This window comes from Mesocricetus auratus, unplaced genomic scaffold (genome assembly GCF_017639785.1).
Source record: "Mesocricetus auratus isolate SY011 unplaced genomic scaffold, BCM_Maur_2.0 Super-Scaffold_100007, whole genome shotgun sequence".
NCBI lineage: Eukaryota > Metazoa > Chordata > Mammalia > Rodentia > Cricetidae > Mesocricetus > Mesocricetus auratus.
The window spans coordinates 74758447-74783299 of NW_024429191.1; the positions used below are offsets into that span (position 1 = coordinate 74758447).

Sequence of the window (24853 nt, forward strand, 5' to 3'; positions counted from 1 at the left end):
TTAGAACGAGACCAGCGGAGTCCAGGAGCCAATAGGCTGCGCCTCCAGGGACCGAAGCAGAGAGACAAGGAAATGCTGTCACCGCCTTTAACAGCACGTGGAGGTTTGTTAAAGGTAAAGGGACCGCTGCGCCGAGGCGGGGGGCGGGGCGAAGTCCCGGGAGCTGAAGAGGAGTGGTCTGCATTAAGTTGCCGGGCTACTGAAGAAGAGCATTGGGCAGGAAGCACCTCCTGGAAGCGGAGGTTGGTGACCCGGGGAAGGAAACAAGGCATTAGAGCCGGACTCTGAAGCAAGGTGATGGGGACACAGAGAAAAAGGGGGTAGTCTGGCTGAGGGAAAAGACTGTGGCTTGAAAGGAGGGAAGGCTGAAACGCCTTGTGAACCACACGGGCAGGTGCTGATGGGCGTGAGGGTGGGATGGTACTCTGGGGACTGGAAAGATGCCGTGGGGGTCATGGGGGAGACTCCGAGGTGAGAAGGGAGGCGGCTGGATAGAAAGAAGAGGGAAAATTGGGGTCCGGTTACCCCAGGCCAGAATGGTCTTCCCTTATGACTTAGAACCCACTCCTGCCTCTTTCCCTAAGTGGTGGCCTGGGCTCCGAGCGTCCTAGCTATCCCTAGGCAATGGATAAATGCAGTAGCCACTGCTCTAACAGGTGGAAGGAAGGACTGCCCCTCTCCCAGGCCTCTTGCATCTTGGTTCCTTTCCCCTTTCCACCTTTTTTCTTTCCTAGGTGGTGGGGAGGCATAGATAGTTGTCCGTCAATGCCAGCAATAGCCGGCCGAGGATACAGGGGAACAGGTGCCTGCAACATGATTTCAGGCTGTGGATGGCGTGCTCAGAAGTGGTGTGGTGGGGATGACTGTAGTCCTGGTGTCTGCCAACCTCTGGAATGGGAGCTACAAGAGCCGCTACACAGGCACCTAGAACTGTGCCAGGTAAGGGGACTTCTTGGCCTGCCTAGTGTCTGCAGTGGGGACCTGTCATCGTGTGTTCATAGCTTGGGCTAATGGAATCTGCTATGCAGAAACAAGTTGAAGCATGCTGGGCATAGTGGTGTGTGCCTGTTTGTAATCTCAGCACTCGGGTAAGGCCAGCCTTAGCTATATAGCAAGTGTGAGGCTAGCCTGGTCTCCATAAGATTCTGTCTTGAAAAAGGCAAAGCTCAGTTGTATGAGTCTATGGACTCTTCACCTGTTGGAATTTTTGGTCTCATCATTGTTTTCTCCCATGAACATGATGGAGACAGTTGCCAGGTCTTTGCAGTTATCTAAGTAGGCATTAGTGTTCTTTGTAAGGTTCCATTCTGGGCTACTGTCACACTGGAGCTAGAGTTTTATAGGTACCAAGACTTTAAAGGCAAGAGCATGAGTTACATGTAGTGCCACACATCTGTGACTCTAGTAGCACTTGGGGGACTGAGGTGAATGGATCATGAGATCCAACATGGCTACATAGTGACCCCTGCCTTTAAAAAAACAATACTGGGCTGGAGAGATGGCTCAGCCGCTAAAGGCTAGGCTCACAACCAAAAATACTATGAGATGCGCATTTCTGTAGCCATTCATTTGATAAACATTTGCTAAAGACTGCCTGTGGACCAGGCATTGAGCCAGGTCTGACAATACCTTCATTTTTGAAGGCAAGAGCATGATTCCTGCCTCCAAAACAATACAGAGAAACCCTGTCTCAAAAAATAAAAAAACAAAAAACAAAACAAAACAAAAAAGAGCATGATTCCTATCCACAGTGGTAGATCTGTGAACCAGAGAGAGAATTGCAGGTGGTTAACATGTTTCTTTCTTTTTTTTTTTTTTTTTTCTTTTTTGGTTTTACGAGGCAGGGTTTCTCTGTATTGTTTTGGAGGCTGTCGGTCCAGCCCGGCCTCGAACTCACAGAGATCCGCCTGCCTCTGCCTCCCGAGTGCTTGGATTAAAGGCGTGCGCCACCACCACCCAGCTTGGTTAACATGTTTCTGTTAGGCAAAGGAAAACAGAACCAAAGGGACAGTCAGTTCAGAAAGGCTTCGTCAAGGGAGCCGACAGTAGATTTGTCTTAAGGAGTATTTGCCGGATGGGCAGTGGAACAGGTGGTCGGGAAGAGGGAAGGTGGTCGGTAACAGCATCTGGGACCTTGGAGCAAGCAGTGGGATGCTGCTGGAACCAGGGAGTGAGGAACAGGATGAGCAGGCAGGGACTTGGGCTCCTTGCTGAAGACCCACCGTGAAGGTAGGGAGGGCCCACCTTTTAGACCCAATGGCTCTAATGTTTTATCTTAAGACATTGTGGAGCCAAGAGCCTATTTTGTGCTGGGTGTTTTTGTTTGTTTAAGACCACTTTGAGTTGGGCAGGTGTGGTGGAAGTGATGGAATGCGCCTGAGTCAGCTACCTGAGAGACTGAGGCAGGAGGATCATGAATTTGAGGCCAGCCTGAGCGGCTTAGCAAGAATTTGTCTCAAAAGAAAGGCAGTGGTGCTTTTCTGCTTCGTGGGATTTGGTGTCTGAACCACAAGGCAGCCCTGCTGTGTAACCAGAGGCAGAACCTCCTTGGCTGATGCCCCTTTTCATTCTTGGAACTGGCACTGCGTTTTGTTATTGGTACTGCATCCAACTTTGTAGTATTCTTTTCTTGAGAAAGGCCTAACTCAAGCAAAGCAATGCCTCCCAAAATTGCATTGCACAGAGAGCTATGCTGTTCTCGCAGGATGGAGCAGTGAAGTTTGGGGTTCAGGGGCTGTGTCTTGACTGTTTGCTTCCAAAGTGTTTTTATTTTCTCCCTTCTTTCCTTCCTTCCTTCCCTGCTCCTCTTCCTCCTCCTCCTCCCCCTCCTCCTTCTTTAAGCCAAGACAGACTATCACTATGTAACTCTGGCTGTTCTGGAACTCGCAAGGCTCATCACAAACTCACAGAGATCCTCCTGCTTCTTGTTTTCTTAGTACTGGGATTAAAGTCATGCATCACTTTTGTTTTTTTAACTACCTTTTCATTTAATTGTCTGATGAGATAATTGGTTCTTTCTTTTTCTTTTTCTTTTTCTTTTTTTTTTCTGAGCCAGGGTTCACTCTTTAGCTCTTACTGTACTGGAACTCATTCTGTAGACCAGACTGACCTTGAACTCAAGAAGATCCACCTGCCTCTGCCTCCCACGTGCTGGGATCAAAGGCGTGTGCCACCACATGTAGCTGGGTTTTCTTTTTTTACTTTTCCTGGCAGGGTTCCTCTGTGTAGCTCTGGCTGCCCTGGAGCTCCCCTCTGTAGACCAGGCTGGTCTCGAAACTCAGAGATTCCCTCCTGTCTCTGCCTCCCTTTAATCCCAAATTCTGGGATTAAAGGTGTGTGCCACCACTGCATGGTGCTGGTTTTTATTTTTAATTTTAGTAATTGGATTTGTATTTTGGAACCTGCTTCTGGCACCGAAGTGGATGACAAGGAAGGGAGGGTGAAGCTAGTGGGTGGAAGCTGCTGGAAACAGCTAACGTGTTGTCCAAGTGGAAGCTAGGGGTGGGGGCAGGGATATAACTAATATATAAACATTGAGAGGGAGCGTAGAGTGGGGATCTGCTCAGCTGAGCTGGCTTTAGACTGTGTGGGTGCTGCTATGTATCCGTTGGAGAAGTTTTGGGGACAGATGAATTCATTAGCAGAACTGTTGAGGGTTTAATGGGACACCCATGTTTGACCTGGCTGGAAAATGGAAGCTGGAGTCCAGGGGAGGGGCCCAGGCTGAGGATACCAGTTCAGTATGATGCACCTCCAGAATGGCACTTGAAGCCACAGGAAAGCTGAAGTTGTGTGAAAAGAGTGGCTTGGAATTAAGGAGGATGGTGGGGAGGTCAAGGACAATGATGTTGGCACGATACCACCTCCAGCTCTCCTGGGGTGGGGAGCAGGGGGAAGGTCTATGCCCAAGACATGGATTGGGCTGGGGACCAAGCTCTGGAATTCTCAATCTGGGTGAATTCAGTTTGGAGCAACAGACACATGGAAAGGTGAAAGTTGGCTTCCTGCAAGCTGGTGGCTGAGCCCAGAGTAGCTTATCAGTGGCTTGCTGTGGGTAGGACTTGGGGAGGCCCAGCCTTATCAGTGCCCTGTCTGTGGGACTGTGTGGTTAAGCCCTGCCTCCTACACCCAGATTGTAACGTGTACTCTTCCTGCCTGCCACCTGGTCCTGTTGTCGCTTTCAGTCCCCAAATAACACACAAGACACTATAGTAATTAAGAAGCTGTTGGCCGTTTGCTTGGTTTCTTATCAGCTAGCTCCGAGTTGATTATTAACCCGTAATTACTAATATATATCTTATAAGGACTTATCTTTTTGAGGACGCACTCCTGAGCGCCTGTTGCTCCCGGGAGATCACATGGCTACCTTCACTACATTTCCCAGAATCCTCCTGGACTCCTAGTCCCACCTATCTTGCTTCCCTGTTGGCCAACAGTGCTTTATTGACATATATCAGAACTTCCCCCATCATCTCCTCTTTTCTGTCTAAATAAAAAGAAAGACTTTAGGGCTGGAGAGATGGCTCAGAGGTTAAGAGCACTGACTGCTCTTCCAGGGGTCCTGAGTTCAATTCCCAGCAACCACATGGTGGCTCACAACCATCTACAATTCATTCTGGTGCCCTCTTCTGGCATGTAGGCAGAACACTGTATATGTGACAAATAAATAAATCTTAAAAAAAAAAAAAGAAAGACTTTAACTTTAACATAGTCAAATTATATATAACAGAACAGTTATCAAGCAAGAACTATAGTTACAATATTTTGTCCTTAACATTCAGTAAGATTCAAAGAAAATATCATCTATCCTATCTTTGTGAGTCTAAAGTCTTATATGTAACTTACCTTTTATTATAACTAAGGAAAACTATAATTGTAACTATCTGTCTTCAACTCCATCAAAGACTACAGAAGGATAATATATAAACACTATAATAGACAGAGACAAGTCACTACCTGGACAGTCACCCGAGGTTCCTCTGTAATGTTGGGGCATCCATCTTCAGCCCATAGGCCACAATGTGTCTGGAAGACTTCTCAGCAAAGCAAGAAATTTCAAACTGCATTGGCAGTCTGTCAGTCATTTTTCTGTGTCCTGCAGAAAGTCTGGCAGACTCTTGCATGAAGCAGGAACCCTGAAGGACTGTCCAGATTCAGTAGTCATTTTTCTGTGGGTCCTGCATGTCCAGATTATACAGCAACAATCAGTCTAGGCAAGAGCAGTTTCTTGCTCAAATGGCAAATCTTGCCATGTCAAAAGCAAACTCCATAACGAGTTTCTTTGATGCCCATCTTCCTTTCAGATGTAATTGATGTGCCAGGAGTGGACATTTCTCATTGTCAAGAAAAACCCTAAACCATTTAAATGCCATTTTCTGAAGGTCTTTGAAAGGTGTGAAGACTATCTCTATATCTCAAATATTCTCTATATCTAGAAAACCTAACTAACCTAACTATAAGTTCTGACTTATAGGTAACTATCTATAATCTGTATTTCATTATATATTACATTTTAAAAGATCAGTATGGCCGGGCGTTGGTGGCGCACGCCTTTAATCCCAGCACTCGGGAGGCAGAGGCAGGCGGATCTCTGTGAGTTCGAGGCCAGCCTGGTCTACAGAGCGAGTTCCAGGACAGCCTCCAAAGCCACAGAGAAACCCTGTCTCGAAAAACCAAAAAAAAAAAAAAAAAAGATCAGTATGAACACAATACTTAATCAAGAGGAGAAATATACATATCACAAAATTGAACTTAAATTTATATCAATAAATGAAAAACCATACCAATATAAAGTATTCATTTCCATACCATAATCCCCTTTTACCTTTAAAAAGAGATTGGTTGTGATCATTAACCAATTATAAGCAACCCCATTTAAATGAAAACAAAGATTTATAAACAATATTTGGGAATTTGGACTTGGTTCATTCCAAACTGCTTCCTGCTGATAGGGGATGCTGTTCATACCATGGGGATCATGACAAAACTCAGAAACCTGGCCAAGTCCTTGTTTTTGTAGTCCGTAAGGCTGCATCATCTCAGCTGTTTTAGATGTTGGAAAACTTGGGCCACTGCTTCCGGGAGATCTTGGTTCATCAAACCACAGAAGCCTGGAAGGAATCCATAGCTTTCCATTTTTTGTGCAAACATAAATAAAATATTTTTTCCCAAGTAACCTGTCCTTATGTTTAGATTTAGAAGTCAAAGCATTTTTAAAATATATAAGTTGGATTAATTTAGCAGCATTCATTATCAAGTATATTTTAGCAGCTGTTTCTTTTTTTTTTTTTTTTTTTTGGTTTTTACGAGACAGGGTTTCTCTGTATTGTTTTGGAGGCTGTCGGTCCAGCCCGGCCTCGAACTCACAGAGATCCGCCTAGCAGCTGTTTCTTTCTTAGTAATTGAACAACTGAAAGACATAATAGCATACAATATCCAGACTCTGTGTATTTTCCATTTTTACTTGGCTGTTTTATTACTCTTCTTCTTTTACTTCTATTTATTTATTTTACTCTGAGACAGGGTTTCTCTGTGGAAATCTGCCTGTCCTTGCCTCTGGAGGGCTGGAATTAAAGGCGTGTGCGCCACCACTGCCCAGACGTTCTGTTTTTTTTAAACCACTTTACTTTGTTTCTTTTTCTCTCCCAAGCCTACAAACATTTTTAAACACACTGTAAACCTTTAGATGTTTTTCTCCATCTGAATCTGACTTTACTGTAAATCTTTATGTTTTTATGGCCACGTGTCTGTTATCTGCTAAACAACATTGCTAATCAAAACTGTGGCTGTTTTAACTGCTGTTTTTGCAAGATAGCAGGCGTAAGTTACCACCAGTACTGGCCGGCAAGTCTCTGCTTGTCTCTAGCAAAACGGAGCTTACCCGAGAAAAATGCTGCTACTAAGAAGCCATGCTTCTCTCTGTTCTTTTGTTTCTAAAATCCCTTTTACACTTTTGTCATTCTACATGGAAATTCATATCCCACTTCTGCCATCACCCAGATGGCTTCCCTACTTGGTCTATGGTGTTCATCCAGTGTGGCTGGTGTTGTTCATGAGCCTGGAAGCCTGTCTGAGGAGCGGTGAGGGTAACCATGTGACTTCTGTGGCTCCATCTAAAAATCTTAGCCCACAGGCATGCTCAGGAAATGCCCATCTATAGTGAAAAAAGACATCAGGTTTAGTGGGAGAGCCTGTCTCCAGGGAAGAGGACACCTGATGTCCTCCTCTGACTTCCCTGTGCAACTGACACCTTTGATGATTTCACCTTCGGGAGGCAGAGGCAGGCGGATCTCTGTGAGTTCGAGACCAGCCTGGTCTACAAGAACTAGTTCCAGGACAGCCTCCAAAGCCACAGAGAAACCCTGTCTGCAAACAAACAAACAAAAACAAACAAACAAATGATTTCACATTGACCCCAAAGATTTAAGTCAAGGGCTAGAGAGGTAGCTCTGTAGATGAGGGCACCTGCCTCTAACAAACTGAGTTGGATCCTTAGGACCCACATGGTAGAAGGAGGGTGACTTCTGCAAGTCACCCTCTAGTTTCCACATGCCCCATGGCGTGTGGATACACACACACACACACACACACACACACACACACACACACACACACACACACACGGAGAGAGAAAATGTAAGAGCAAATAAATAAATCTGAGAAGTGGGGGAAAAAAGAGAGAGGCTTTGGTTAACTCACAAGTAGTCCAGGCCTGAGGCAGGATCTCTCCTGATTTAGGTCTCTACAGTCTATATTCCACTGACCAGGGATTTTGCAGGTGGCCGCTTTGTGCATGGTGAAACAAGGGGTGGAATAAAGGTAGGTTATGGCTAGCAAGTTCTGTCCCAAGCCAGAGCCTTTGCCTCATGTCTCTGGACCCTCAGGGGTGTAGTCACCTCTCCTCCATAGGTTGTGACTGTGTGGTCTACTCTAATTGTGAAGTTGGTTGGGTGAGTTTTTGAAGAGAGGTGGGGGAGGGGTTGAGACAGTATCTTGCTCTGTAGTCTTGCTGACCTAAAACTCACCATATATAGACAAAGCTGGTCTCAAACTCAACAGCAGTCTCCTGCCCCAGCTTCCCAAATGCTGGGAATACCAGCGTGGCCTGTCACACTGGCTTGGGGGTGATGTGTGTTTCCATTAGGTACGTGGAGTTGAACCCAGGGCCTTGCCCACAACAGGCAAGCTCTCTACCACTGAGCTACACCCTCAGCTGTCCTTTTACCTTTTATTCTGAGATTAGGTCTCACTAAGTTAGCAAGACTGACCCGAACTCACTTTGTAGCCCAGGCTGGCCTTACGCATTCAATCCTCTTCATGCCCAGCCTCCCCAGTAGTTGGGATTATGGGCCTACATCCCAGTCTGGCTCCAGTCTTTCTTCAGGTGACTTTGTGGTTCAGGTTATTAAAGGCATCCTCATTGCTGCAGTGACAACAACAGGCTACTCTGGAGGTCTGAAAGGAGATGTGGTGGACCTTGGGCGGGGAGACGTTATTTAAGGATAAAGTCTGCAAAACCTCTGCCATTGCAGCCTTTACTTTTGCCTGGAGTAAAGGAGGATGGTGGTATCTGTCTGTCTGAGCTCTGCAGGTGTGTGTGTGTGTGTGTGTGTGAGAGAGAGAGAGAGAGAGAGAGAGAGAGAGAGAGAGAGAGAGAGAGAGAGAGAGAGAGAGAGGGAGAGAGAGAGAGAGAGAGAGAGAGAGAGAGAGAGAGAGAGAGAGAGAGAGAGAGAGAGAGGAGGGAGAGAGAGAGAGAGAGAGAGAGAGAACGAACGCCTGCCCCTAGGTCATTTCCCTATCATCAATTAGAGAGCCTGGGGTGTCCCTCACTGTGGCCTCCCTGTCATCACCAGTGTAACCAGTGTATAAGCTTTGGGCCAGTGTTCGTGGAGGACAATGTATAAAATGCACAGCCTGAGAGGAACCTGGAGTGGGCATTGCTGTGATACCTCAAAGAGCTGGTGCTTGAGGGCAGGTAGGATGTAGCCCTTCTGACCTCTGACCCTGCAGCCTTCAAGACTAGGAAGAGACATAAGAGGTCACCTCATGGCCTGTCCTTAGTTAACATGCCCAGCTCTTCTAGGGCCTGCAGGTTAGAAAAGGAGTAAATTTGTTTCGTGGTTCCAGGGTTGAACTCGTGCATTTCAGGCAAATACTCTACTGACTGAGCTACACTCTTAGTGCAAGGAGAGACTCAGCTTTATTTATTTATTTGTTTGTTTGTTTAGACAGGGTCTCATGCAGCATAGCCTAGCCTTGAACTCACTATGTAGCCATGATTAGTCCTTAATTCCTGGCCTTCATTCCTGCACTTCCTTAGTGCTGGGATTACAGACGTGTGCCACCGCACCTGGCTAAAGCTAAATTTAATGGATTGAAGCATTTGAGGCCTCAGAGGAAGGTGGGGGAAAGTGTGCAGATTAATGACCAGGCCCCTTTCTCTCACCTAAGATAGCGGGAGGCTCGAGATGCTTAACATGCTCGACAGAACGTATGGGCAGAGTGTGGATGACTGAACCTCAGGGGGCAGATGGCAGGCACATGTTTATGGGTTGTCAGCAGACCCTATTAGAAACTAGGAATAAGCCGTTTGTATTATATTATAGCAAAATCAATAGAATCTGCCTGCTTTCTGCCTATGTCCTGAAAACTTAAATCAGATTGAATTCAAAGGACAAGGGTTAAGATATTTGGCAGAGGAAATTTTTGTTTTTTTGTTTTTGGTTTTTTGTTTTTGTTTTTGTTTTTTTTCCGAGACAGGGTTTCTCTGTATTGTTTGGAGGCTGTCCTGGAACTCGCTCTGTAGACCAGGCTGGCCTCGAACTCACAGAGACCTGCCTGCCTCTGCCTCCCAAGTGCTGGGATTAAAGGCGTGCGCCACGACTGCCCAGCCAACAGAGGAAATTTTAAGATAGCATAGTATGCTTGTTGCTCTTGGTCAGAATTATGTGAAAAATGTTCAATTGTTGAAAACAAGGAGGTGATTAAGTTTTAAATTGTGAATGGTGCAGGTGCAGAGAAAGGAGAAACCAGCTGTTCCATGAACTAGATTAACTGTGTGGTGGTTTGAATGAAGATGGTCCCTATAAGCTCCTATGTTTACATGTTTGGGCCCCAGTTAGTGGAAAGATTTGGGAAGGATTAGGAGGTGTGGCCTTGTGGATGCAAAAGCCCATACCAGGTGCTGTGTTTCTTTGCCTGTTGCAGATCAAGCAGAAGACCAGGATGTAAAGTCGTCTGCTACTACTCCAATGACTTGCCTGTCTCCTTCCTGCTGTGATGATCAGGGACTAACCCTCTCAAAGGGTAAGCAAATCCCCAGCTAAACGCTTTCTTTTTATAAGACTTGCTTTGATCACGGTGTGTCTTCACAGCAATAGAGTAATAAGACCAATGGTCACATTAACTAGAGAGACCACACTCTGCCTAGGGAAGGTGTCCTGAGGGCAGAAGGCGGTCAGACCACATCTAGAGCACAGTTTACCAACACTGTCCATGTGGTTTTGCAGGCATGCAAAATGCAGTTATGGAGTCATGGAGACTTACATCAGTGTTCCTGAAAGCCCCTGAAGCCAGGTGCTACGTGGTAGGCTTGGACTCCTTATAAGGAGGCCCTGAGAAGCCACTGTCTGAGGCTGGGAAGGTGAAACCTAAGATGCAGTAGAGACCTAGACCCGAGGTTCTAGGGAATGGGACATCAGCTGAGAAGAGCTGCAGGCATGGAGTGGAGCTGGTTCAACAGAAGCTATGTGTGATTTAGGCAGCAGAGCTGGAAGGGCAGGGGTACCTGTGGCCTTTAGAGCCTAGATGGTGCCACCAGGAGTCCCAGATGCCAGTTATGGAGCTGCAGGGTTTTGTTTGGGGACAGGTGGTTCAAGACAGGGTTTCTCTGTATAACCCTGGCTGCCCTAGAACTCACCCTGTAGACCAGGTTGGCTTGAATTCAAATATCCACCTGCCTCTGCCTCCCAAGTGCTGGGTTAAAGGTGTGCGCCACCACCGCCAGACAAGCTTCAGGTTTCCTCTGCCTGACCTTAGTGTTGCTTTGGTCTGATTTTTCCTGTGCTTCTTTCCTGTGTTGGCATGAGGGCGTTTACCCTGTGTGTTGGAGACGCGTCACTCACACACGTGTCACCTGTTATTGTCTCACAGGGGCTCCCAGTTAAGCGTCTTCCTGAGCTTCAGGAGAGACAGAGTTGACCTTTGCTGTGAGAACTGTTGACTACGGAGACTTTTAGAGATGCATTAGATGCATCTTCCATCATAGGGGCCAGAGGTGTTTGATCACAGTTGGTAAGGGTGGTAATTACTCTTTGCTAACTGGGCTAGATTTAGAATCATGTGAGGGTTCCTGGAGAGGTATAACTGAAGACCCATCCTGGGCTGGTCCAAGACTGACTAAAAAGGGGGGCAGGAAGCAGGGCATTGGTGGCGCATGCCTTTAATCCCAGCACTTGGGAGGCAGAGACAGGCGGATCTCTGTGAGTTCGAGACCAGCCTGGTCTACAAGAGCTAGTTCCAGGACAGCCTCCAAAGCCACAGAGAAACCCTGTCTCGAAAAAACAACAACAAAAAAAAAAAAAAAAAAAAAAAAGGGGGGAAAAGGGGGCAGGAGCCAGCTGAGCACTGGGGTTCCTCTCTTTCTGCTTCCTAACTATTGATTCAATGTGAGTAGCATCCCGCACACCCAAACACCATGGCTTTTCTACCATGACAGACTCTAAAAAAAGGAAAGAAGGCGCTGGAGAGCACTGGCTGCTCTTGCAAAGGACCACGATTTAGTTCCCAGTTCCAAGGGATCCAATGTCCTCTTCTGGCATGTGGTGCAGATACATATATGCAGACAAAACACTCGTGTACATAAAATAAAAATAAATAAATGCTTTTAAAAAAGAAGCTGAGCCCAGGACAGCCTCCAAAGCTACAGAGAAACCCTGTCTGGAAAAACCAAAAAAAAAAAAAAAAAAAAAAAAAGAAGCTGAGCAGTGGTAGCACATGTCTTTAATCCAAGCATTTGGGAGGCAGAGGCGGGAAGATCTCTTTGAGTTTAAGGCCAATCTGGTCTACAAAGGGAGTTCCAGGACAGCCAGGGCTGTTCAACAGAGAAACCTGTCTTGAAGAATACCCCCACCCCACAAAAAAGAAAAGAAGAAGAAGAGGAGGAGGAGGAGGAGGAGGAGGAGGAGGAGGAAGAAGAAGAAGAAGAAGAAGAAGAAGAAGAAGAAGAAGAAGAAGAAGAAGAAGAAGAAGAAGAAGAAGAAGAAGAAGAAGAAACTCCTCTATCCCCCTATGTGTGGTGGCACGTGCCTAGAGTCCCCACACTCAGGAGGCTGAGGTGAGAGGATCTTGAGATCAAGGCCCCCTTGAGTGCTATACAAGATTGTCTGAGAAAGTCAGAAGGAAACAGAGCAAAGCAGTACATTGCTTGAGTTTGCCCTCAGAAGTAGGTCTCTGCCACCCCTTCTCCAGGAGGTAACCCTGGTGTCAGCGTTGATTGAGAGGAGCACAGAGGCACAGACGCGAGGGGGAGCCCTGGTACAGATGTAGGGGCCCCCTTAAACCTCTGGGTGTGGCTTGTCTCTAGTCATCAATAGCTCCTTCAAGTATCTGGTGGAGAGGTCTCTTGCTCAGGGGAGGGTAAGCACAACGCCTTGACCACTACAGCTCTCAGGTATAGGAGGCCAAGAGTGAACTCAGCATAAAGTACAGGCCTTGGAGTCAGCCCCAGGTAATCCTGTGACAGAAAGAGGTCAGTTGGCTAGTGCACCCTGCCCCTTTGCAAAACGCAGGACATAGAGCATAGTAAGGTCTTCCTTCCCCAGCCTACACTGAGATGCAGGCTGATGGGCCAATGGGGCTTCTGTGTCAGGGATGATCCAGCTGTTGGTCTACTATTGCCCAAAGGGCTCGAGACTAGGCAGCAAGGTTCACCTGCGGACAGAGAAGTGATTAAAGGCAGAGAGCCTAGATCCAACAGAGGTCCATGTCCTTTCTATTTTTCAGCTATGTGGGGGTCGACTGGCTCTGGGGAAAAGCTGCTGTTGGCTAGTGCCGGTGACTGGTGACAAAGGATGGAGCATAAGAGGACGCCAGCGCAGACATCTCAGCACTCAACAGAACTGTGGTCCTGGCTGGTCTGAGGGTAAGTACAAAGTTTTCTGCATGTCTGAGGCAGGCTGACGTCTTCCTCCAGCCTTCTGCTACTCTTCAGCCTTCCCCCCTTACACATTTAAGTCCAGTTTTAAATCTGAATAAATCCTAACCCCTGACTTCTCTGTAGTTCTGCCAAGATGAAAAAGTCCCTATCATAACTTTGGATCTACAGCCCTGAAAGTGGGAGGCGTGGCCAACTGGCTGCCCTCTGAGGGACTGGGTGAGGGCACAGAAGAGTAGAACCCAAGGTTAGTTAAGGGCCTCTCTCAGGAAAAGCTGGGCCTCTAGCTGCTGACTCTGAAATGGTCCTCCACCATGGGAAGAACTCTCTCTCTCCATGGGAACTGTGGTTTCTGCAAGCCCAACCTTGTAAGCCAAGGTTTTTAACTCATCAGCTAGCTTCTTAGGGACTGGGCGGCAAACGCCTTCCTCTTTTCCCCGGGGGCTGGTGCAGGTGTAGAGTAGTTAGTCCACCAGCTCAAGAAGTTCCTTCTAGGATTTATCTCTGTGGCAGAAGCAAGACTGGCTAGAGAAGGAAAAAAGCAGAGACGTTTGCATTAATCTCTGGACTCCGAAAGTCCCCAGAGGTTCTCCTCCAGAGATGCTCTGAACACTCTTCTTTGGGACCAAGGCCTGGACGTGCTAGGGCCAGGAGGGTAGGTTGAGAGCACGCAGCTCCCAGGAGGCCCCTCTATGAGGCCTCTAAAGTAACAGACAAAGGGAGCCCAACTGCCAATAGTAGACTTTGCCTCAGGCAACTAAATTTATTAGCAAGAAAATTTTTGTCAGCCCATCACTGACCAACAAAATACATTGTTAATAAAGGATAACAAATCTGTCACTTAATTAATAAAACATCCTCAAGCAGTTACAACGAAAAATAAAGTTGGATTTTTGTTTAATTTAAAAGCCTCAAAAATAACAAGCAATATGTTTTTTTTAAAACATGTCGTAGACACAATCGTCTATTATACAATATACACTGTACACAAGAGCTTGGGCAGGTAGGGCGATGAGATAGAAGGGTGTGGAGGGAGTCAGAATGGGAGGTGCTTTCTCATGGGAGTCCAGATCGGAGTTGAAATGTGTCATTTAGAAAAGAACTGTTAGTGAGAAAGATTCCTATGCTCAGCATTGCCCCCCAAACCCTAAACTGAACGCAGGTGAGGGGAGGCGACTAGTGAAGAAAGGAAGGGAGCAATTAAATAAAATGTCTTTAAAGCACACACATACACAGTGTTCATCATCTGAAGTCTAAGTGTAAGGCAACATTCTCCATAGAAACAGGAGTGGGAAGAGTCCGCCGGCATCTGACCTTTCAAATAGAAGTTGGAATGTCTGGAGGAGAGCCGTGGCAGGGCTGGGCAGTGGAGTGGAGGTGGCCTCCCCAGCCTCCGCAGAGGTGGGCGCCAGTGGGAGGCTGAGTACAGGGCCCTGGGGTGTCCCTAGCGGCCAGGAGAGGGGATCACTGAGGGGGCAAGGGGGCACAGGATTGGGGGGCATGGCACAATGGGACTCCGGCAGTGTTGGGGCAGGGATGAGTTAGGATAGGGGGCTCACTTTGCTCCTCGACGGAGTGAAATGCATGTTTTTCCTTTGGAAATAAGGGTCCCCACGCGTCCTGGTTTAGAACGTCTCATTGGGCATGGCCAGTGTCCATAGCCTGAGCAGGCCAGGAGCTCATGATGAGAAGGGCCTTTGGAAGGAGAGCACAGGAGGAGAGGCCCTCCCTGTGGGGACACAGCCACAGAACAGGAGTGGGGTGAGGGCCGCCCAGGGCAGTTGTGGGCACCTGTCCACCATAGACCCGGGCCAATCAGATGGGGGATTCCATCTTCAGGGCCTCCTGCCTCAGTTGGCCTTACAAGTTCTTCGTGACTAGGTGGGTCTTGTAATGCTTGGTGAGATGGTCACTCCTCATGAAGCGCTTCTGACACTGGGCGCACTCAAAGCGCTTGTCCCCTGGGAAGAGGAAATAACTGTTACCAGAGAGCCCACGTATGACACTGCTATAGTCCAGAAGGAGACGCACACGTGAGAGCCTTATCTCCATGTTCCACTAATGGGTTCCTGTCTGTCATCTGCTTACCTCAGCTCTCTGCCCCGGCTGTCCCTTCCAGTCTACCTCACTCTGGTCAGTCCCTGCGCCTTGCCCAGACAGCCTCTATACCTGCTTCATTCTGAACTTGATCAACACCTTCCTCCTTGTAGGAAGACGTCCTTCCCCACTGAGTTTAGAGCACGTTAGACCTCTGCAACCGAGGGGGTATGATCCGGCTAGAAACTGTAACTTTGGGTCACACGTCCCCTACCTCCAGCCTCTGCTCAGCAGGACATCATTGACTACAGCAGTATCTGCCAGTGGACCTTGTGGAGCACTGGGCACGCCCAGGACACTTTTCTATAGTTTGGCCTGACTTTGTTACTACATTAAAGCACAGAACTGTGATAGCAACCTTGGTACCAAACCTATGCTGCTATCAAGGCAGGCCTGCAGTAAACCAGGCATGTTGGAGCAGGCCTGTAATCCCAGCATTTACAAGACAGGAGAGTGTCATGAATTTAAGGTAAACCTAGGCTATACAACAAAATCTTGCCTTAAGAACAAAAAAAGCTGGGTGTGGTGTTCACCCCTGTAATCCCAACACTTGGGGAGGCTGAGGCAAGACTGTTGCCAAGCTCAAATGCAGTCTGGAACATGAGCAAAATCTTGTCACCCCCCCCCCACCAAAAAAAGGAGGGCTGAGTCAGAAGGACCTCAAGTCCTAGACATTACCAGAACCAATCTCAAAATAAAAATAAAAATGTGGGTTTAAGAGCCCAAGGGCCTGGATTGGAACCCAATTTGTCCACCACTAACTAGCCACTTCCCAAACCTCTCCAAGGCCTTACTGGGATTAACTGACCCATTATCTGAAAATGCAAAAACACAGTGCCTGGCAAACCTCATCAGAGCTCGGTGGGGTTTTCCAGTTTATTTTGCTTGTGACACTCTCTCTCATGTTACCCAGGCTGGCTCTGAATTCCTTCCCGATCTCTACTGATAAGACAATAGGTGCCCAGCTCAGTGCTCGAGAAACAGCTCTATAGAAATGACAAGAGGTTACAGAGGCTGTATAATGTCCACCCAATTCTGGGCAACATCGACTTGAAAGAACTCCCTGGTGGTCTGCATGGCTCTAGAAACTCCTCAACAGGGGCGGGGGCGGGGGTGGGGGGATATGCACAAAGGGTAGCTGAAGGACATGCCTGGGGGAAACTGACCTGTGTGGGTTCGAGCATGTCGTTGGAGCTCATCGCTCCGTGTGAACCTCTTTCCACAGAAGAACCAGTTGCAGACAAAGGGTCGCTCCCCAGTGTGCAGGCGGACGTGGGCCCGAAGCAAGGATGTCTTCCGGAAAGTTTTTCCACAGTCTGGGATGTGGCACACGTGCTTCTTCTTGCCCTGCTCCCCAGACCTGAGGGGGTTGGGTTGAGAGGAAAGGGAAGAGACGGAGGGGAGAGAATGGAGAGAAGCCATGCTGTCAGTCAGAGAGCTCAGGAAAGTTGGGAGGCGGGAGTTGGGAGCTGCCGCTTATCTTACAGAGCAGCTTGTGGAGCCGGGCAGTCACCGTGCTGTGGTTTGCCCCTGTATTACCTCTTCTCCCCGTCCTTGCAGTTGGGGCACGTGCAGGCCATACGCCGCTTCTTCTCCCCGGGCTGGGCCTCTCCAGCGAGGGCCTGCTCCATCTGCAGCTGGATCTGGGTGGGGCTTAGCCCACTGATGGTCAGATTGTTTCCAGAAACATTCTGCACTGTGAGCTGCTGCTGCCCTGTGGGAAAAGAGAGGGACTCCGTTCAGGAAAGGAAGTCAAGGCCAAACCTTTCCCTCCTGCACAGGTTAAGGATGTATCATGGCAGCTAATACACTGGAGAACAGTGAGAGCCAGAGGCATCTGAGATTCTAATGCTGCTAGCAGGAGACTCTCCCAAGAACTTTTATTCATGTGCTTTGGGGAAATTACTCTAGGCTACCTTGTCCTTTCCTCTTGGTGTCTCCTAAAAGTGGACAAACCAAATGCATAAAGTGCTAGATAGGAATTCATTAGGGAAGGGGAAGTCGTAAACTCTCACTACCTTGAAAGCTGCCCTATTCCCAGGTACAGAACGCAGACTGCTTCTGGTAGGGAGCTCTCCCTCTTCCCTATTTTAATTAATGATTTATTTCCGTATTTATAAATATGGGTGTCTGTCTGCACGTATATCTATATACCAGAAGAGGGCATCAGATGCTATGGGACTAGTTATAGCCACCATGTGGGTGCTGAGAATTAAATCTAGGCTCTGGAAAAGCAAGCAGTCAGTGCTCTTAACTACAGAGCTCTCTCTCCTGTCCCTCTCCCTTCTATTTTCAAGACTGCAATCACAGAATGTACCATCACTGAACTCTTGTGCAGCCCAAGCTGGTCCTATTGTCCAGGACACCGTCCTTTGCCACTCGACCTCAACACCAGCCTTTTTCTTTAAGAAGCCTTCCTGGGGGGGGGAGGAGAGCTTTCCTTAGCTGGGTAGTGGTGGCACACACTTTTGAGCCCAGCACTTGGGAGGTAGAGGCAGAGGCAGGTGGATCTCTGGTCTCTAAAGTTCGAGGCCAGCATGGTATAGAGTGAGTTCCATGACAGCCAAAGAAACCCTGTCTCAAAATGCATTCCCTCCCCCAAAATGAAGTGTTTCTTCACTTCTTTTACATGGTATGGCCCTTAGTCACCTGACCTGGGCAGGTGACCAGCCAAATTAATATGAGTTTGTATGTTACTTGAACACCATCTATTTCCTCCATCATTACTCAACATCTGCGGTTACCACATATGGACACGTTACTTATTACCTCATAATACTACTGTAAGGACCAGGTGTGAAGATATACAGGGGTGTGCCCTGAGGCTGGAGTAGACCAAGCAAACGCTGGGCATCACCTTGGATGGACAGCATCCATCCTCATGGCTGATACTGGGAATTCCAGGGACCTGGCTCAGGGTTCCCATATGCTGAATACAAAGCCCTGCTGCCAACACCCTGGCTGCAGGACTTTCCCTCACCGCCAGTGTTCGTGATGGTGACAGGCACACCCTGCACTTGGACTCCATTGATGTTGATGGTCTGCATGGCCTGAGCAGCTGCGGCCAGCTGTGCGGCATTCAGGCTGATGATGCTCCCAGCAGGTGCAATCTTTGGCAGGGGTCGCTCTTTCCGGAGGATTGCAGCTGAATGCTTTTTGCTGGTACCACTCAGCTGGGGAGCTCGGGGTGCAGGGCTGTTACAGGTGGTGGTTGAGGTGGTTGCGGCTGTTGCTGGGGGGCTGTCCTGGACGAGGACTGTCTGTACCTCACCAGAAGGTGTACGAATATAAACCTGAGGGGACCAGAGAGCAGAGTGCCCTAAGAGACATGGCACCTGCACCTTCACACAGCCATCCTTGTCCAAGGAAGACTGATACACCTGTCATCCCACTCTTCAACCAGCCCAAACAAGCCAAACAAGCACTCAAACACTACTGACATTTAATAGGACCCTAAACTGACATAAGCTAGGTACCAAACCTTTAATTGGCTTAGCGTGGAAAAATATAACTGTTAGACTCTCAAAATAGGAAAATTTTTAAAAAGTACAACACCAACATAGGTTACAAAGCGACACCCAAGCTGGGTGGTGGTGGTACACACTTTAATTACAGCTCTCAGGAGGCAGAGGTAGGTGGGTCTCTGTGAGTTCAAGGCCAGCCTCGTCTACAGAGCAAGTTCCAAGATAGGCTCCAAAGCTACAGAGAAACCCTATCTTGAAAACAAACGACAAAACAAACAAAAAACCCCTGCTAAGTTTTTGGGTTTTTTGTTTGTTAATTTGCTTTTTGGTGTTTTGAGATAAGAGTCTGACACCGTAGTCCAGGTCGATCTTGAACTCATGTCACTCTTCCTGCCTGAATCTTGTGAGTGCTGTGATTACAGGTGTGAACCACCATACTTGACTACATTGTTTAACTTATTTTGAGCATTCCTTCTCACTATTATCTCTGTAAAAAGCAGTGACCCTGGGGAACGGGGCAGTTTGGCTCCCCACAGCTGCTGGGTCTCCTTTACTACCTGGGCTGCTTAGAGCAACATTAGAAACCAAGAAAAGGATCTCTTGGGTCATCTGCTCTTGTCTACTTTTAGAGTGGCGGAACACAAAGAAGCAGAAGAGACGGCAAAGTAGCCAGGAGGGCAGGCTGCAAAAGCAGCTCAGTGGCCAGCTGTTTGGCAGCTAAAGAAAAGACAGAGTTGAACAGTCGACGTGACAGCTGCACAAGAGGGGAAGCAGCAAAAGCAGAAGCAGCTGTGAAAGTGGCCTCCAATGCCGGCCCGAACAAAGGGAAGAGCACAGTGTGATGAGAGAAGAGCCAGAAACAGAAACGAGGTCGCCATGTCAAGTGAAACACGGCGGGCTCGGAAGAACAAATCCGTTCTTCCCCTTATGTGGAATCTAGACTAGGAGGGAGAGCACACATTCACACGCCCACATGCACACACACATGAATGAAGCAGAAGGGAAACCATTCGGGGGTGTGGGGAGAAGAGGTAAGCCGCAGGTGGAAAGAGGCAAGTATGGTGGTGGCTCACACTTGTAATCCCAGGACTGAAGCTAAAGCAGGAGGACTGCAAGTTTGAGGCCAGTCTAGGCCACAGTGAGGTGAAGGCCAACCTGGGATATATAGGGAGACCCTGACTCAAAAAAGGAAACGGCCTAACTGCTCCTGTTATTTTTCTTGTCATTAATAGGCAACAGTTTTTCCTCATGAACTTTTTTACACTAAATACTTGCTGCTATTATATGTAATCTTTTTTCTTTTGTGTTTTTTCTTTTTTTTTTTTTTTCTTTTTTTTTTTTTTTTTGGTTTTTCGAGACAGGGTTTCTCTGTAGCTTTGGAGGCTGTCCTGGAACTCACTTTGTAGACCAGGCTGGCCTCGAACTCACAGAGATCCGCCTGCCTCTGCCTCCCGAGTGCTGGGATTAAAGGCGTGCGCCACCAACGCCCGGCTTCTTTTGTGTTTTTTCAAGACAGGGTTTCTCTGTGGCTTTGAAAGCTGTCCTGGAACTAGCTCTTGTAGACCAGGCTGGTCTCGAACTCAAAGAGATCCACCTGCCTCTGCCTCCCGAGTGCTGGGATTAAAGGTATGTGCCACCACCACCTGGCTCTGTATATAATCTTATGATAAAAATATTTTATTGTAAAAGTAGTCACATCTAACCCCCAGTTATGTCCCGAGCTACCCCATAATGAAAGAAAACAGACTAGACATCCCTGTTTCCACCTGGTTTCTACAGATCAGGACCACCTGGCTTAAGACCCGAAGAGACCCAAAGGCAAAAGCCATTTCCTGCCCACCCCATGACAGTGACTCCAACTTCCCATCAGATCTGACGGTGATCTGCCTCAAAAATCAAGCCAAAGGGTGAGCGGAGGGACTGTGGTACCTGGGTTGGTGCTGATTCAGTTGTCTGGATCTGAAAGTTCTGGGAGGGCTTCTGGGGAACGGTGGGGAGGGTGGCAGAGGCAGCCTGCACCACCCGCAGTGCCTGCTGGGGTATCTGCACCACCTGCTGTTGCTCGGCCTTGGGGGGCACCACCTGGACTTGCTGAACCACAGCTGGCTGGCCCCCACCAGGGCTCTGGACAATCAGCAGGTTGTTTCCTGCCTGGATGATGTTGTCTGCTGTGGTCTCAATCAGCACCGTCTCCACCTGCTCAGCCACAGCCATTGACGGCTGCGAGACAGGAAGGCTCTTCTTCCTGGCTTTTTTGTTAGTCTTAGACAGTGGGGTGGGGGGGCTCTCAGTGAGGAGCTGAGCGGGGGCCCCAGCATCACTGGTGTTCACCAGGTTGTTGACCGGCAGAGTAAGTGTCACGTTGCCACCCCCACCTGTCAGCTTCACCACATTGGCCCCACTCTGCACAGGAGTGGTAGTCGTATTTGACTTCTGGACAGGAGCTGGCTTGATGGGGACAGGCTTATGGCCAGATGATGAGGGGGCGATGATGGCTTGGTTGGTGCCTGGGATGATCTGGATCTGGTTGGCGAGGTTGGGCTGCACCTGGATGCTCTGGGAACTGTTCCCTTGAATCTGGGGGACCGCTTGGTACTGTATACTTGCATTTGATCTGCTCCCTTTGTTGATCACGGTGGGGTTCTGGATAGCAAACACCAGCTGCCCTCCGGGATAGGAGGCACTCAGCTGGGAGCCCTGAATCTGAAGTATATTTCCTTTAGATGACAAGATGCCAAAGCTATTCTTGCTGGGACTGAGAGGGAGAGGGGCTGGTTTGATAGGGACCAGTTTCCGTGGGGTGGGCTGGGGCGGAGCAGGAGGCGTCACTGCAGCTTCAACAGCTGGTGGGCCAATTTTGCTACATGTTGCAGCAAGCAGGGCCAAGGGAGACGGCTGGGAGTCCTGCAAAAACCAGCAGAGGACAGGAGTGAGATGGGAAGAAAGGCTAGACACCCTCCTACCATAGTGATCTCTCCTCAGCAGCTCCCCACCCCTGAGGCAGGCCATCACCAGCATCCCCACCCCTGCTGCAGAGGTTCCTGCTCCATAAAAATGCCCAAAAGCAGCCCTGGGCATGAGCTGCTTTCCCACTGGCCTTGCTGGCCTGGAGTTAGCAGGGACAATGACACGCGCCAGGTCTCGGATGGAGCTCCATGAACTTAGCACAAAGCAGGCAAAGGAGAGGTGATGGGGAGGGAAGGTGACACGGGTAAAAGGCTTCCCAGAGGAGGAGGTGCTTCCTGACTAGACAGGGCTACAATAAAAGGGCCTGCTCTCAAGGGCATTAGGCTCGGACGGAATCCCGAGTTTCTGTTTTTGTTTTGGGGTGTGTGTTACATACATGTATGCATGTTTATGTGAAGGGTGTATGGGTACATTTCAGTCTGTGTATGTGGAGGCCAGAGGTTCATGTTAAATTCTTACTCTCTACCTTGTTCTTTATTATTTAAGTGTCTGAGTGTTTTGCCTACGTGTATGTCTGTGTGTCACTCAAGTGCCCAATGCTCTCAGAGGCCAGAAAGGGCATCAGATCCCTTGGGGCTGGAGTATGGAGAGGGTTGGGAGCTGCCATTTGGGTTCTGGTAATCAAACATGGATCCTCTGGAAGAGCAGCCAGTGCTCTTTTTTAAAACGCCTTCCTTCCTTCCTTCCTTTTTAAAAGATTATTTATTGTGTATACAGCGTTCTGTCTGCATGTGTGCCTACATGCCAGAAGAGGTCACCAAATCTCATTAGAGATGGCTGTGAGTCACCATGTGGTTGCTGGGACTTGAACTCAGGACCTCTGGAAAAGCAGTCAGTGTTCTTAACCATCTATCTCTCCAGCCCCTTCACCTTATTTATTTATTTATTTATTTATTTATTTTTGGTTTTTCGAGACAGGGTTTCCCTGTGGCTTTGGAGGCTGTCCTGGAACTCGCTTGGTAGACCAGGCTGGTCTCGAACTCACAGTGATCCACCTGCCTCTGCCCCCCGAGTGCTGGGATTAAAGGCGTGCGCCACCAACGCCCGGCTTATTTTTTTTAATTTTTAAACGATTTCTTTACTTTTACATACATTGGTGTTTGCCTGCATATATGTCTGTATGAGGGTGTTAGAGTCCCTGGTCCTCTGGAAGAGCAGTCAATGCTCTTAACTGCTCCAGCTCACCTTATTTTTTTGAGACAGGTCTCTTCCCTGAATCTGAAACTCACTGACTGCACAAGACTACTTGGCCACTGAAGCCCAGTGGATCCTGCTGCTCCAGCCTCTCTAGAGCTAGGACTACAGGCATGTATTGCCATGCCCAGCTTTCTACATAGGTGACTGGAACTGAACTCAGGTACTCATGCATGTGCAGCAGGGTCTTCACCAACAGCCCCGGACCCGGGAATGACAAGTGGCTATGTTTAGTTCAGAGAATGTAGACAAGTGAACCTTCCTGGCGTTTGCACTGAGAGCGAACGGGTTCTGAGATGGGTGATCCACCCAGATTCTGGCCCTGCCTCAGCCCACTGTGCACTTGCCTGGGTAGCAGCGGCAGCAGGCTGCAGGTAGTCACTGGGACTGACAGCAGCGGTGGCAGCCATGCTCATCTGTGGATCTGTTGGGAAAAAGATGAAACGATACGTAAGACACCCAAAGAGAGCCCCTTGCCTAGATTTTCTTTTTGCCTCTCTTATTGCTTCTCAGCGAGGTTAACAGTTTTTCCTGTGTGGCCCCAGCTTGAGCCTCACAGCCCATGCTGGTCAGGGGTGACTGTTTCCTTCGCTCATACTCATCTGCTTGGGGCAGGCTGCCTTCACCAGACTGTCCTCACAGACTGGGCGACCTGGGAGTCTCCAGGACAGAAGGAAGTCTATCTCAACACTGGCTTGTCAGCCGGGCGGTGGTGGTGCCGCCTTTAGTTCCAGCACTCGGAAGGCAGAGGCAGGAGAATCCCTGTGAGTTTGAGGTCAGCCTGGTCTACAAGTAAGTTCCAGGACAGGCTCCAAAGCTACAGAGAAACCATGTCTCAAACCCACCCACTCCTGCCAAAAAAAAAAAACAACAACAGATTAGCTGTGATGGGTCTGGAGCACCCCCTGGTGGATACTGGTGGCTCTCTGGATCTCTCCTTTAGGGGCAAAGGGGCCTCTAGCCAAGCCTTGCACCAACCAAAGCTACCAGCTCAATCCAGATGACGCCAGATGCAAACCAGTCTGGGAATGAAGAAACCGCTAGGCTAGCACTCTAGAGTAGGACATACCTGTCCGTTTCTAAAAGCCTTCACTGAAACAGACGACTACACAATCACGGCAGTGCTGACGGACAACCACAGATAAAGCACGCAGCTGCAAATAGCAGGCCTGTGAGCACAGCTCAGCTGCTTTCAAAGGTTTGAGATGGAGACATCAGTAAAGAGCGTACACCACTGACATCGAAATGCTCATATGTCTGTGAACCAGGAGGAAGGAAATGAAGGCAGGATGGTAGAATAGTTTGGGGGCTAAGGGTTGAGGGGATATGAGCCAAGGTATCTATCTCCAACTCAGACCGGGGCTCAGGACCAGGGACCACAGGCAGCACAGGTCTTTTTACTGTCATATTTTCCTCATTGTAACTATTCTTTTCTTTTCTTTCTTTATTTTATTTACTTACACAGAGCCTCACACTAGTCTAGCCTTTGCCCCCTGAGTGCTGAGATTTAAGACATGGGCCACCACACCCAGCTAACAAACATTTTTTTTTCTTTTGGTTTCTCCAGCTGTCCTGGAACTCACTTTGTAGACCCAGGCTAGCCTCGAACTCAGAAACCTACCTGCCTCTACCTCCCTAGTGCTGAGACTAAAGGCATGTACTACCACTGCCTGGCACAAAAACTATTATTTTAAAAATCTAAAAAAGTATTGTAGGACAAGAAAAATAATATTTCCCATGTATTATTCCACACACTGGGCTGTACGCAGAGTGTTGGGCTCATTCCAAGGGATACTTCCAACAAGGTTCTGACCAGGGTACTTACTCTTGTATATAAAGTTCAAAGGGCACCAAGCCACCTGTGTGGATGTTCAAAAAGCCAGATTTCCATTTAATTCAAAGAAACCTTTGAAGATAGAACCAGTTGCCCCTGGGGGTGATAGTCCCCCTTCTCTGAAATTGTTTAAGCAGAGGCAAG

General features: G+C 48.4%; 1 protein-coding gene and 1 long non-coding RNA gene across 6 annotated transcripts in view; one reads left to right on the forward strand and one right to left on the reverse strand.

The window, feature by feature from the left end:
• LOC106021594 overlaps nt 1–24853 on the forward strand; it is a 26419-nt gene continuing 1566 nt past the window's right edge. Inside the window, exons 1-6 of one of the 4 annotated variants that reach the window (XR_002383975.2) lie at nt 1–114; nt 735–939; nt 10207–10305; nt 13003–13141; nt 20494–20621; nt 22885–23038. This is a non-coding gene — a long non-coding RNA (uncharacterized LOC106021594). The other 3 variants (XR_002383973.2, XR_001196834.3, XR_002383976.2) reach the window with 3 other exon arrangements.
• Sp2 (Sp2 transcription factor) overlaps nt 13892–24853 on the reverse strand; it is a 27463-nt gene continuing 16501 nt past the window's right edge. For both annotated transcript variants that reach the window (XM_040749578.1, XM_005075897.4), the window contains exons 2-7: nt 23223–23299; nt 20644–21618; nt 18231–18543; nt 16790–16964; nt 16417–16610; nt 13892–15114 (exon numbers count right to left, since the gene is read on the reverse strand). In XM_040749578.1, coding sequence (XP_040605512.1) covers nt 15014–15114; nt 16417–16610; nt 16790–16964; nt 18231–18543; nt 20644–21618; nt 23223–23291 — 1827 coding nt within the window. In that variant the 5' untranslated portion in view covers nt 23292–23299 and the 3' untranslated portion in view covers nt 13892–15013. The remainder of the gene's footprint in view (nt 15115–16416; nt 16611–16789; nt 16965–18230; nt 18544–20643; nt 21619–23222; nt 23300–24853) is intronic.